The sequence below is a fragment of the Ranitomeya variabilis genome, chromosome 1 (assembly GCF_051348905.1).
Source record: "Ranitomeya variabilis isolate aRanVar5 chromosome 1, aRanVar5.hap1, whole genome shotgun sequence".
NCBI lineage: Eukaryota > Metazoa > Chordata > Amphibia > Anura > Dendrobatidae > Ranitomeya > Ranitomeya variabilis.
In genome coordinates, this window is record NC_135232.1 from 780,934,490 (window position 1) to 780,947,679 (window position 13,190).

Consider the following 13,190-nt stretch of genomic DNA (forward strand, 5'->3'; position numbering starts at 1 on the left):
TAGGTAGTCTGAAATTTTCATGCATGCTATAAATGTTGTAAAAAAAAAAAAAAAAAGTGCATGTGCTGCTAGAAACCACCAAAAAGATGGATGCTGCGGACAGGGAGAAATTTAATAATAATTTTATTTCTATAGCACCAACATATTCCACAGCACTTTACATTTTAGAGGGGACTTGTACAGACAATAAGACATTACAGCATAACAATAATCACATAAATCAACAGATACCAAGAGGAATGAGGGCCCTGCTCGCAAGCTTACAATCAATGAGGAAATAGGGGAGACACAAAAGGTGGATGGTAACATTTGCTTTCATTGTTCTGACCAGCCATAATATGAGAAATCGGGTGTTAATGTAATGCTGCATGAACCGGTTACCAACCAGAATGTGTAAAAGTACAGACACAGGGGCTATTAAATGCATAAAGCATGTGAGAACATGATACGAGGAACCTGGTTATGAAGGAAATTTTGGATGGGCAACACAGGGATAGTTTGATAAATGTGTTTAGGCAGTAGGCCAGCCTGAAGAAATGCGTTTTTAGGGCACGCTTAAAAGTGTGGGTATTGGGGATTAATCAAATTATCCTGGGTAGTGCATTCCAAAGAATTGACACGGTACACGAGAAGTTTTGGAGATGGGAGTGGGAGGTTCTGATTATTGAGGATGTTAACCTTAGGTCATTAGCAGAATGGGGAGCATGGGTAGGGTGGTTGACTGAGATGAGGTAGGAGATGTGTTGGGTGGTGCTGAACCATGGAGCGCTTTGTGGGTCAGAATGTTAAGTTTATATTGAACTCTGTAGTGGATGGGTAACCATTGCAATGACTGGCACAGGGTAGAGGCATCTGTGTAGCAGTTGGTGAGGAATATGATCCTGGCTGCAGCATTCAAGACAGATTGGATATTGGAAAGTTGGTAAGAGGGAGACCGATTAGTAGAGAGTTACAATAGTCCAGAAGAGAATGAATAAGAGTTTTTGCAGAGTCGAAAGTAAGAAAAGGTCGAATTCTAAAAATGTTTTTAAAGTGTAAATAACAAGAGCGAGCCAGTAATCGGATGTGGGGGGTGAATGGAAGCTCTGAATCAAGTATGACCCCAAGACAGCGGGTATGTTGCTGCGGAGTAATGGTAGAACCACACACAAATGGCAATGTCAGGCATAGGTAGGTTAGTGCAGGGAGGAAACACAGAGTTCAGTTTTTGACAGGTTCAGTTTCAGATAGATGGAGGACATGATGTTAGAGACAGCGGTAAGACGATCACTGGTATTTTGTAATAATGCAGGCGTGATGTCAGGAGAAGAGGTGTATATTTGAGTGTCATCAGCATAGAGATAGTACTGGAAACTAAATCTACTGATTGTTTGTCCAATAGGGGCAGTATACAAGGAGAAGGAGAGGGGGCCTAGGACTGATCCTTGAGGAACTCCAACTGTAAGGGGAAGACCAGAGGAGGAGGAGCGAGCAAAAGATACTGTGAAGGAGTGGTCAGAGAGGTAGAAGGAGAACCTGGAGAGAACTGTGTCCTTGAGGCTGATGGAGGAGCAGCTGATGATGATTTAGCTGTTAGTAGATCATTAGAGACTTTAGTGAGGGCAGTTTCGGTAGAGCGTAATGAGCGGAAACCGGATTGTAGATGGTCGAGAAGAGTTATCTGAGAGATAGCGGATTAGGTGGGAGTGGACCCAAGCGTTCCAGGAGTTCCGAGATGAAGGGAAGATTAGAGACACGTCTATAGTTAGCAGCACAGTTTTGGTGGAGGGATTTTTTTTTTAAGTAATGGATGTATGATGGCATGTTTAAATGAGGAGGGAAAGATACCAGAAGAGAGAGAGATTTAATATTTTTGTTAGGTGAGTGGTGACAGCACGGGAAAGGGGACTGGGGGAGATGTCAGGCAATAGGGTCACTGGTGCAAGTAGTAGGGTGAGAAGATGCAAGGAGCCTGATCACTTCTTCTTCTGTGACTTGTTCAAAGACACAGAATGAGCTAGATGTGGTGGGGGAGGGAGGACAGTTCATGGTATGATGGGACTAGGAGAAAATTTCGTGTCAGATATGGTCAATGTTTTCATTGAAATAATTGGCCAGATCGTCAGGGCGGAGAGCTGTGGTTGGGGCCTGCACTCTTGGATTGAGTAGGGAATGAAAAGTGTCAGAGACGTTGAGGATTATTAGATAGTGAGGTGATGAGAGTGTTGAAATAGGTTTGTTTGGAGAGGTGAAGGGCAGAGTTGTATGTTTTAAGCTTAAATTTGTAATGAATGAAATCTTCAGGCAGATTGGATTTTCTCCACAGATGTCTGGAGCACCGCTGTAGGAAACGTGTTTGCAGCGTGTGCCAGGGTTATCGCAGTTTGGGACGAGTTGTTCTATGTATAGGAGGTGCAGCTTCATCCAGGGCACTTTGCAGTGATTCATTTTAATATTTCAATGCAGAGCCAGTACATGAGAGGGAGGACATTGGGACTGTTCTTTTCTGAGCTCCACAGTGTGTCAAAGTTTTAAAGTTCTTGATCTGATAAATGGTGAATTAGGGGCAAGCTTACAAGCAGCACAGTCATTGCCTGTAAAGTAGTTTTTTGATACAAAGCAATTATGATTGCATGTTGTAAACCTGGTGGATGTGAAACCACTATACCACCAGCCGGGTTTACTATGGAGGGGCGTGACTAAGTGACTATGGCTCTGATGGTGAGTATAGGCTTGGCCGCCGATAGTCACCAGGTACCATTCCTGCAGTCCTCTGGTCTGCAGCAGCTAGCCAGAGGGTTAGAGAAACCGGTCCGATGTCATGGCAGGCAGCACAGGTTCAGTGTACGCAGCAGACGGTGGAAGATAGGTCTGGAATAAAGGTAAATGAGCCACACAGAAGAGACTGAATGAACATGCACAAACAGGAACTAGAGACAAGCTACTAGGAATCTAAGTTCAGGAAAGGAGTCGAGGGTGGAGTTGCCTGATATATCACCTGCTGGCAGTTGATAGGCCAGGGAAGCAGATCTCTGCAGGACAGAGTGGATACAAATTCCTGAAGAGTGTGGCTGCACCTCCCTAAAGCCAGGTGGAGATTCGATGCTGGAAGTGTTCCACAAGGCAGCTCAAAGTGATGGTCAAGTCCTGGGTGGAGCAGGGCGGAACATGCAGCGAGTAGGGTGGAGCTTAGAAGACGTGTGCATGTAACACACATATATTTCCTTGGAGGCAACCAAGGTTAACAGAAGACAATGTAATCACTGCTCCCATTTTAAAACAAACAAGTCTACTCTTGTCACTTCGTCATGCTGATTGAATTATATCTGCTGTCTTGTCCTTGTTAACACTTTTTCCTGAGCAAAGATCACTGAAATGTACGCAGGTCATTTTGTGACAGGCCTGAATTCAGTTGGAAATATTTTCTTTCATGATTTAAGTTAATTTTCATAGCAAGGAGTACCTTTTGTAATTTTTTTTAGAATCCCTATGATCACTATTCAAAACAATCTACAGTTAATGCAAATTGTTCCTTATACCGCATTTACTATTCTTTTAAAATCCCCTTTTTTCCCTTTTTTTCCTTGTTCAGGAGGGTGGGAGCAGTTCTTGAATGAAGTTTATTTTAATGATACCTATGTCAGGGGATATATTATTAGAATACCTCTTTCTATTACTATTCTTATTCGTTCCACCTCATGGTACCACCTTATTCCTTTTACAGAGAGTCCCTCATCTGCAGATGCAGTGAGTGCAGAGGAAGCCTTGAAGTACTTGCTGTTCCTTGTGGATGTCAATGAGCTGTACGATCATTCCCTTGGCACATATGACTTTGATTTGGTCATTATGGTTGCAGAAAAGTCACAGAAGGTGAAATTACTTTTTTATTCTGTATTTTGATGGTTAAAGAAAATGTTGCAGGTTATAAATGCATTAAAACTTTGTTTTGGAGGAATGTACACATTTAAGTTGATGTAGAATCCATTTCCACCTGGGGAGAACACAAATTGTAATGTACGGTAAATAGGTGTATGACATGTTTATGGCATAATACACCCCTTCTTTACAGAAAGTGGTTTCTATTATGCTTGTACATGTTTTGTATTATGGCATGAAAATGAAAACCATCTCCACCATAGACTGCCTAGGCCATGCCCTAGTAAAAACTAACCTAATTTTAGGCTGTGCAATGTGATGCAGATACTTCTATAAAGGACATATTTACCCCACTGACCCATTAATCTAGTGCTGAGGTAATGATATAGTTTACCACTGTACTCCCTGCATTCCTGATGTGGAGTCGGGGCTGTTATTTAAAAATGGTCATAAAACTATTGATGTGGCAGTGTGGTTGATGTGGTTCTAATATTTAATTTATTATTTTCATTGGATATTTTCCATTCACTGGTTTCATATACCGTATATACCCGAGTATAAGCTGAGGCACCTACTTTTGCCACAGAAAACTGGGTAAGCTTATTGACTCGAGTATAAGCCGGGTATGCATTGTCCCCTCATCCCTGTCCTGCTATGCATGGCTCCCCAGTCCCTGTGCTGGTATGAATGCCTCCCCATCCCTGTCCCTGTCTGCATGCCTCCCCCTTCCCTGTCCTGGTATGAATGCCTCCCCATCCCTTCCCCTATCTGCATGCCTCCCCTGTCCCTGTCATTGTATGCATGCCTCCCCCTTCTCTGTCCTGGTATGAATGACTGACTCCCCATCCCTGTCCCCTGTCTGCATGCCTTCCCTGTCATTGTATGCATGCCTCCCTCTTCCCTGTCCTAGTATGAATGCCTCCCCATCCGTGCCCCTGTCTGCTTGCCCCCCTTACCTTCCCTGTCTGCATGCCTCCCCCGTACCTTCCCTGTATGCATGCCTCCCCCGTCACCAGACCTGAACCCAATCGAGATGGTTTGGGGTGAGCTGGACCGCAGAGTGAAGGCAAAAGGGCCAACAAGTGCTAAGCATCTCTGGGAACTCCTTCAAGATTGTTGGAAGACCATTCCCGGTGACTACCTCTTGAAGCTCATCAAGAGAATGCCAAAAGTGTGCAAAGCAGTCATTAAAGCAAAAGGTGGCTACTTTGAAGAACCTAGAATATAAGACCTAATTTCAGTTGTTTCACACTTTTTTGTTAAGTATATAATTCCACGTGTTAATTCATAGTTTTGATGCCTTCAGTGTGAATGTACAATTTTCATAGTCTTGAAAATACAGAAAAATCTTTAAATGAGAAGGTGTGTCCAAACTTTTGGTCTGTACTGTATATAATTCCACATGTGTTAATTCATAGTTTTGATGCCTTCAGTGTGAATGTACAGTTTTCATAGTCTTCAAAAATCTTTAAATGAGGTGTGTCCAAACTTATATTAATTAATATATATATGTATATATAATATTCATACCTTAATACCTGAAATGATAATTATGCGTTAATCTTTATTTCTTTTGTCATAGGACCCAAAAGAGTATCTTCCATTCCTCAACACACTAAAGAAAATGGAAACTAATTATCAAAAATACGCTATTGATAAGCACTTGAAACGATATAAAAAAGCTCTGGAACATCTCAGCAAATGTGGTAAGTAATGTTTACTTTATGATCTCAGAAAAATAAGAAATCCCTGAATTGCACCACAAGAATTTAGTTGCAATTAAGGAAGCTGACACTAATTTCTGGAAATTTCTCACGCTAACCTAAATGACTATTAAAAAAGGAAAAATAGACTATTATTTATTTACAATATTTTTATCCCCATTTAATTTGAATTATTAAAATGTATTGGTAGTTACTCCCATTTAGGTTAAGGTTAAATAAATGGCTTGAACTCACAAAGTCCTAGATAAGGTGCGACCTGCCCTCTAAGCTCTATTATAGATCACCTCCTGTTTGAAAACGTTCACATGTGTATGATAACTTACTATTGTGCACGAGTGTCCTTGTGAAATATTTGGTACATCATTATTGGCGGGTCATAGAAAAGATGGATATAACTGTGTCTGGGGTCTCATGGTAATGGATATTGTGTGGCGGTGGCTTGCGATACGTTAAGCTCGTTTTGACCAATAAGCTAAGTTTGACCAATTTGTACTGTAGTATGAATTTGTATAACTATCAATCATCTTGTTACTACAGGACAAGAGCATTTTATAGAGTTTCTAAACTTGGTTAAAGATCAAAATCTCTACACTGAAGCCCTAAAACTTCATCCTGTTGGATCTAGTGAATTTAAAGTGAGTAACATATCTTTAAAAAATGTATACATTCATGGCAGATAGTTTTGAGGCTGACACAAATTTTGTTTCCACAAAGCTTGCTGTTTCATTGTTAGATCTTTTAGACAGATGTTTCTATGGGTGCTGAAATACTATTATAAGCATAAGTTTTTTTTAAACTCTTTTGGACAAATACATCAAGTTTATGCAAAGACTCAACATTTACAGTTTTGATCCTTATTTTTCAAGACTTCTGTATTTTGGCCCGGCAAATGATTATTTGCTTCTGAGCCAAATCCTGACTAATGGCAACCCATTTATCTCTAATCAGTGCTTTGAGTTTTGCAGAATTTCATTAGTTTTGTTTGTCCGCTGCCTTTTTGAGGATTGACCACAGTTCTTAAAGGGAATCTGTAACCCTCCAGAACGTATATGACCTATTAATATGGGCATACAGGTGATAGAAATGTTACACTAGTCCTACCTGTATACCTCATATTAGCGGGCTTGTTGTTGAGAAATCTTATTTCATTTCTGTATGCTAATGATTTCTTCCAGGCTCCGGGGCGTGCAGTGCCTGGAAGAAAACTCTGCCTCAGAGCTCATATGACTTTAATTAGCCCCTGAATGCTGGATTTCATGCTTACAAAGGCCAGTTTTATTCCCTGTTCGTTGTTCACAATGGCAAAGACAAGTGAGTTGTCTGACCACAACCAGAAATGCTATTATCACCATTCACAAGTAGTCTAAAACATACAAGACTATCTCCAAAGATCTTGGCATCCTGGCTTCAACAGTTCAAAATTGTATCAAGAACTTTGCTAACTACACTTGGAACTGTCGAGAACCTTTCAGGTGGTGGAAAGCATAAAACTGAGAAGAATAAAATCTACGAAGATAGGTTTAGATCATAGACCAACCACAATGCAATGCTGTCTTGTCTGTCTAAACACATATTGTATTGTCATGCCAGTTGTTGCTTTCTAGTGCACCATATATGATTTGTTGTTTTTTTAGGCCATTAATGATGCATATGGAGACCATTTGCTGGCAAGAAAACACTATGAACAGGGTGGCCTAATCTTTTCTCGCTGTGGAAGTCTTGAGAAGGCTCTTGATGCTTTTGTTACATGCAGTAGTTGGCAGCATATCTTATCTACAGCTTCCCAATTGCAATATTCCGAAGACAAAATGGCTAATTTGGCTAGGAACGTATCAGGTGAGTGGGAGACTAGTCTGCTGGGGCATCTGTTCTTTCATATTAGGACACATTGCTTTTACACAATGCTTAGTTTGTAGGTGGCTTGGTTTTACAAAGATAGATTTGTTTCTTTTGCAGGCAAACTGGTGGAGCAGAGGAAGTATGGGAATGCTGCTGTGCTACTAGAGCAGTATGCTATGGTATTATTGAGTTTGCTACCTCCCTTTTTCTTTCCATCTACTTGTCATTTCAAATTTTGTAGAAATGTTTATTCTGTGGATGTGTTTGAGATAATTGGTGCTTCTTCAATGATACAGTTGTTGAAAAAGCATTGAACAGTTAACTGACATGACTTCATGCAGCACCATAGAGAATAGACAGAGATGGCTAGAAATGCTATCAAAAATTGGTAACATTCAAGGGACTATATTTTAGCTCATACACTGTATATAATTAATTCCTGTAGTATTATGCCAGATAAGGGAGCAATATCAAAGGTACTAAACGTTGTCCTCCGATTGATTGCTTTAAGTTACAGCATACACAGCAATTATCATGCAACGTTTCGGCCATAATAGGGCCTTTGTTGAGCTATAAGTGAACAGAGATGAACAATAACGCCTTATGGCTTGATGAAGGCCCTATGTGGCTGAAACGCTGCATGTTATTTGCTCTGTGTATGCTCTAACTTAAAGCGATTTGTCGAAGAAGAAAGATTTGTGGTGGCTTGGATGATTTGGCAACACTAGGAGTGTTGTACCAAGCTTGCACAGACTACGGTGTGCAAGTATTGTACCAGATAGTCCAACATCCAGCCAGTTCATCAGTCAGAACAATTAGTCCTGAATTCTAATCTACTGTAGTTCAAAAGTGTAAAAAAAAATGCCAAATCCAAACGGCAACCATTTCCAACACAGAATGGCTGGGAAAAAAATACAGTATATATGTTTCTCTGCTTTGTTAGGATGAGTTGTGAACCTTAAAAAGTGCCAATCGTAGGACAAATCTTATAATATAGGGCTGTGGCTAGAAAATGATATGCCAGAAACCATTATAACCATTTCCAAGCAAATAAATAATTATTCACTAATAACCATTCACTAATGCAAAACCCCATCAAGCAGTCCCAGTAATGAAAGTCTCTTGAATAATTTAGTTGTTCTAGTTATCACAATTATGACGGACAGGAGGCAACGTACCGTCTGCCTAACAATGCCAAATGTGTTTTTTAGGATTACGAAGAGGCAATTATTTTACTGCTGGAAGGAGCTCTATGGGAAGATTCCTTACGTTTGGTAAGACATTTTTTATTGATGTTTGTGAACGCCTTTATCTTTTAAGAATATAAAACATCAGTAACTTTACATATAATATAACCAAGATCAGAAGTTGTTTTTTTTTTGTTATTTACTGCATTCCTTTGTGTTGTTTCTTGTCTGTTCAGTCTCTGTTACTACTGTATACACCGATAACACGTATACACTGATTTACATACAATTTTTAAGGCGGCTTATCATGGTTCAGACGATGCTGGAACCAAGTGGAAAGGTGGAACAGAGGGAGCAAGGTGGGAAAGGCACTGTGACCCTAAAATGCTTCCTTCAGTTTATAGTATTGCTTGTAAAGGACTAAAGGTGCATTTACACCAGTTGATTTTGTGGCGTTAATCAATTGCTAACTGGTAAATATTTACTCATCGGAGGTTATTAGGGCTCATCCAGACTTCCATATTTCACATATGAGTGCTATTTGTGTTTTTCACAGAAAGCAATCGTACCTGTGATAGTCTATTGGGCCGTTCACATGGCTGTGATTTTTCGCGGACCGACCAGTCTGCAGAAAATCGTGGAGACATCCGTATTTGATCCAAGGATTAAAATCAGCAAACCAAATTTATAGTACTAAAGTACTATAATGAAGAAGGTGGAGAATCTTTTTTACATTTCATTCCATGTACAAGAAAAACTGCTGACACTCTGATTAAAGTCTGATAAGAATAACCAGTCCGTTTTTCATACTTGTATGTGTGAGTTAGTCCTCAGTCTGTTTATACAGGCAGATCGCCCTTCAGATGATCACTGAGCAATCTGTAATAGATTATTGTGAAATTAACATTCCTTGGAATTCTCATTCACCATAATTGTGCTATGCAAAATGGACTTTGAGTTCATTATTTCGGAACGTACAATTGCTAGTGGATTGCTAGAGATACATTTAGGGGTAATCCATGCTGACTTATTCAACAGCACAGGCGCCATGTACTGAGCTTTTATGAGAGCCCTATTTTGTGTGTATGCTCCAGACTAGGAAAACCCAATTTTTGTTTTATGCCCTGTTTTGACAGTTTTTCTTGTCATATTTGCTCTTAAAGGGTATCTGTCACTGGGATACTGTGATAGAGCGGGGCCAGAAGACCTCAGAGTCTGGTTTCACAAACTCCTTCACTGGTTAGAAGTACTTCACAATCTTATTAAACAGTGCAAGTTTTTTCTTGCTAGCAGTGCAAGGGTTAATCTGTTCAGTTGAAGCTCCTGGAGCTTTCCTACTTGGATTGTCTAAGGTGTTCAGTGTTGGTCACTCCCCTCTACTATATATGCTCGCCTCTAACACTTAAAGATTGCCAGTGTTAGTTTTTACGGCCTGGTTCTGGAGTTGGAGGTGTAGTTCCTAGTTGGAGTGTTTGGAAATTGTCAGGAGAATATTGTTTGAAGTTTTGTCTGTGTGCACATCCTTTCCTATTTGGTTTCTTCCTTTAACTCCCTTGTGTCCCACTCTGTTGTTTTGGTATGTATTTTGTATGACAGGTATTTTCATTCATCCCTGTCCATCTTCCCTTGTTTGTCTGTTTGTTTTGTGTTTCGATACACTTCAACTTTCCACTACCCTAGGTGGGGGAGAGGACAGATCAGGGTTGATATAGAAGCATAGCAAGGCACCTTCAGATATAATCCGAGGGACAAGATTAGACTAGAGTGTCCTTAGGTCTCAGGACCTGGTTAGTGCCCATAGTCTCAACACCATGGTGACAGTATGATAATGAACGTCATAGAAAGTTTAAAATGATACCTTGAGATCTACTATCTGATGTTTTATTGTACAGAAATCTGTGTGTTTTTTAAACATGTATGTAAGCTGTTAATATCTCTGGACAGGACATGGATATCTCTGAGAATTTGCCTACAGAGCTTGTTTTATATGAAAGGAGGGAGTTACCAGTGTGATATGTAAAGGCCGTTCTTATTATCTCACTGCAGAGCTGTGTGTGATTATAACTAGCACAGTACAGCAGAGTTTCTGAACTTTGTCTCATTACAGACACATCTGCAGCAGCAGTTGTCCTTCCGCAGTGCCATCAGCTGCAGAGCTGTGTGTGTCTACAGCTAACACTTCTCTAGCTTTCACTTCACAGGTAGCCAGTGTGGGAGAGAATGGTATAGTTGCGCTGACAGCACTATGGGAGAAGAGCTACAGCAGCAGATGTGTTTGAAATGAGACAAACTGTCAGTCATTACATGCCTCACACTGGTAATGCCTCCTTTTATTTAAAATAAGTTCTGGAGGTAGATTCTGAAAGAGATCTGTATCCCACCCAGAGATCTTAACAGCTCATTTATGTAATAAGAAAAACATGGATTACCATAGAATAAGAGTTCAGATTGCAAATATCAAGATATCATTTTATTCATCTTTCTATGACCTAGTAGACCGATTTATTTTACTGACAGATTCCCTGTAAAACCTTTCCGGGTTTTACAAAATTCTGTAATTTTAACATTTGTAGCATAAATATATCATATAGCTCATGTCACATTTATGTAACACATAGATCAAGAGTGTCCCACAAACGTAAATAAAATCCATAATACTTTATTTCAAATATAAAATATGACAAACACAACAGATAAAAAGGGTTGCCTCAAACCAAATAACACATAAGCGGGGAGAACGGCTACAGCAGTAGGATATTAGTTGTACAGTGGGTATGGAAAGTATTCAGACCCCTTTAAATTTTTCACTCTTTGTTTCATTGCAGCCATTTGGTAAATTCAAAAAAGTTTTTTTTTTTCTCATTAATGTACACTCTGCACCACATCTTGACTGAAAAAAAACCCCAGAAATGTACAATTTTTTTCAAATTTATTAGAAAAGAAAAACTGAAATATCACTTGGTCATAAGTATTCAGACCCTTTGCTCAGTGTTGAGTAGAAGCACCCTTTTGAGCTAGTACAGCCATGAGTCTTCTTGGAATTGATGCAACAAGTTTATCGCACCTGGATTTTGGTAAACTCTGCCATTCTTCCTTGCAGATCCTCTCCAGTTCCGTCAGGTTGGATGATGAACGTTGGTGGAGAGCCATTTTCAGGTTTCTCCAGAGATGCTCAAATGGGTTTAGGTCCGGGCTCTGGCTGGGCCAGTCAAGAATGTTCACAGAGTTGTTCTGAAGCCACTCCTTTGTTATTTTAGCTGTGTGCTTAGGGTCATTGTCTTGTTGGAATGTTAACCCTACGGCCATATCTGAGGTCCAGAGCACTCTGGTAGAGGTTTTCATCCAGGCTATCTCTGTAATTGGCCGCATTCATGTTTCCTTCAATGGCAACCAGTCGTCCTGTCCCTGCAGCTGAACAACACCCCCTTAGCTTGATGCTGCCACCACCATGTTTCACTGTTGGGATTGTATTGGTCAGGTGATGAGCAGTGCCTCGTTTTCTCCACACATACCGCTTAGAATTATCACCAAAAAGGTCTATCTTCGTCTCATCAGACGAGAGAATCTTATTTCTCATAGTCTGGGAGTCCTTCATGTGTCTTTTTTTATCAAACTCTATGCAAGCTTTCATATGTTTTGCACTGAGGAGAAGCTTCCATCGGGCCACTCTGCCATAAAGGCCCAACTGGTGGGTGGAGGGCTACAGTGATAGTTGACTATGTGGAACTTTCTCCCATCTCCCTACTGCATCTTTGGAGCTCACCCTCAGTGATCTTGGGGTTCTTCTTTACCTCTCTCGCCAAGGCTCTTCTCCCAGGATTGCTCAGTTTGGCTGGACGGCCAGGTCTAGGAAGACTTCTGGTGGTCCCAAACTTATTCCATTTAAGGATTATGGAGGCCACTGTGCTCTTAGGAACCTTGAGTACTGCAGAAATTCTGTTGTAACCTTGGCCAGATCTGTGCCTTGCCACAATTCTGTCTCTGAGCTCCTTGGCCAGTTCCTTTGACCTCATGATTCTCATTTGGTCTGACATGCACTGTGAGCTGTGAGGTCTTATATAGACAGGTGTGTGCCTTTCCAAATCAAGTCCTATCAGTTTAATTAAACACAGCTGGACTCCAATGAAGGAGTAGAACCATCTCAAGGAGGATCACAAGGAAATGGACAGCATGTGACTTAAATATGAGTGTCTGAGCAAAGGGTCTGAATTCTTTTGACCATGTGATATTTCAGTTTTTCTTTTTTAATAAATATGGAAAAATGTGTACATTTCTTTCTCGCTTCATTGGGGGACACAGGTAACCATGGGTGTATGCTGCTGTCACTAGGAGGCTGACACTATGCAAATAAAGAAGAAGTAACTCCTCCCCGGCAGTATACACCCTCCGACAGGCACCAGGCAACTCAGTTTTTGCTTAGTGTCTGTAGGAGGCGGACCTGGATCTAACACCAGATCCGCATTTCTTTTACAGGGATTTGTTGTTTGTTTTTAATCATTTCCCCTTTCTTTTTCAGATACTTTCTTCAGGGTAACAGGGTGCAGTTTTCTCACCCTGTCTTCCCCACTTTGAGCGACCGAGAGAG

At 40.6% G+C, this 13,190-nt stretch overlaps 1 protein-coding gene across 1 annotated transcript in view; it reads left to right on the plus strand.

Annotated features, from left to right (window-relative positions):
* Window positions 1-13,190, plus strand: part of ELP1 (elongator acetyltransferase complex subunit 1) — a 162,852-nt gene that overhangs the window by 108,648 nt on the left and 41,014 nt on the right. The window contains exons 25-30 of the mRNA XM_077272515.1: window positions 3,704-3,849; window positions 5,438-5,561; window positions 6,117-6,214; window positions 7,214-7,415; window positions 7,536-7,597; window positions 8,630-8,692. Coding sequence (XP_077128630.1) covers window positions 3,704-3,849; window positions 5,438-5,561; window positions 6,117-6,214; window positions 7,214-7,415; window positions 7,536-7,597; window positions 8,630-8,692 — 695 coding nt within the window. The remainder of the gene's footprint in view (window positions 1-3,703; window positions 3,850-5,437; window positions 5,562-6,116; window positions 6,215-7,213; window positions 7,416-7,535; window positions 7,598-8,629; window positions 8,693-13,190) is intronic.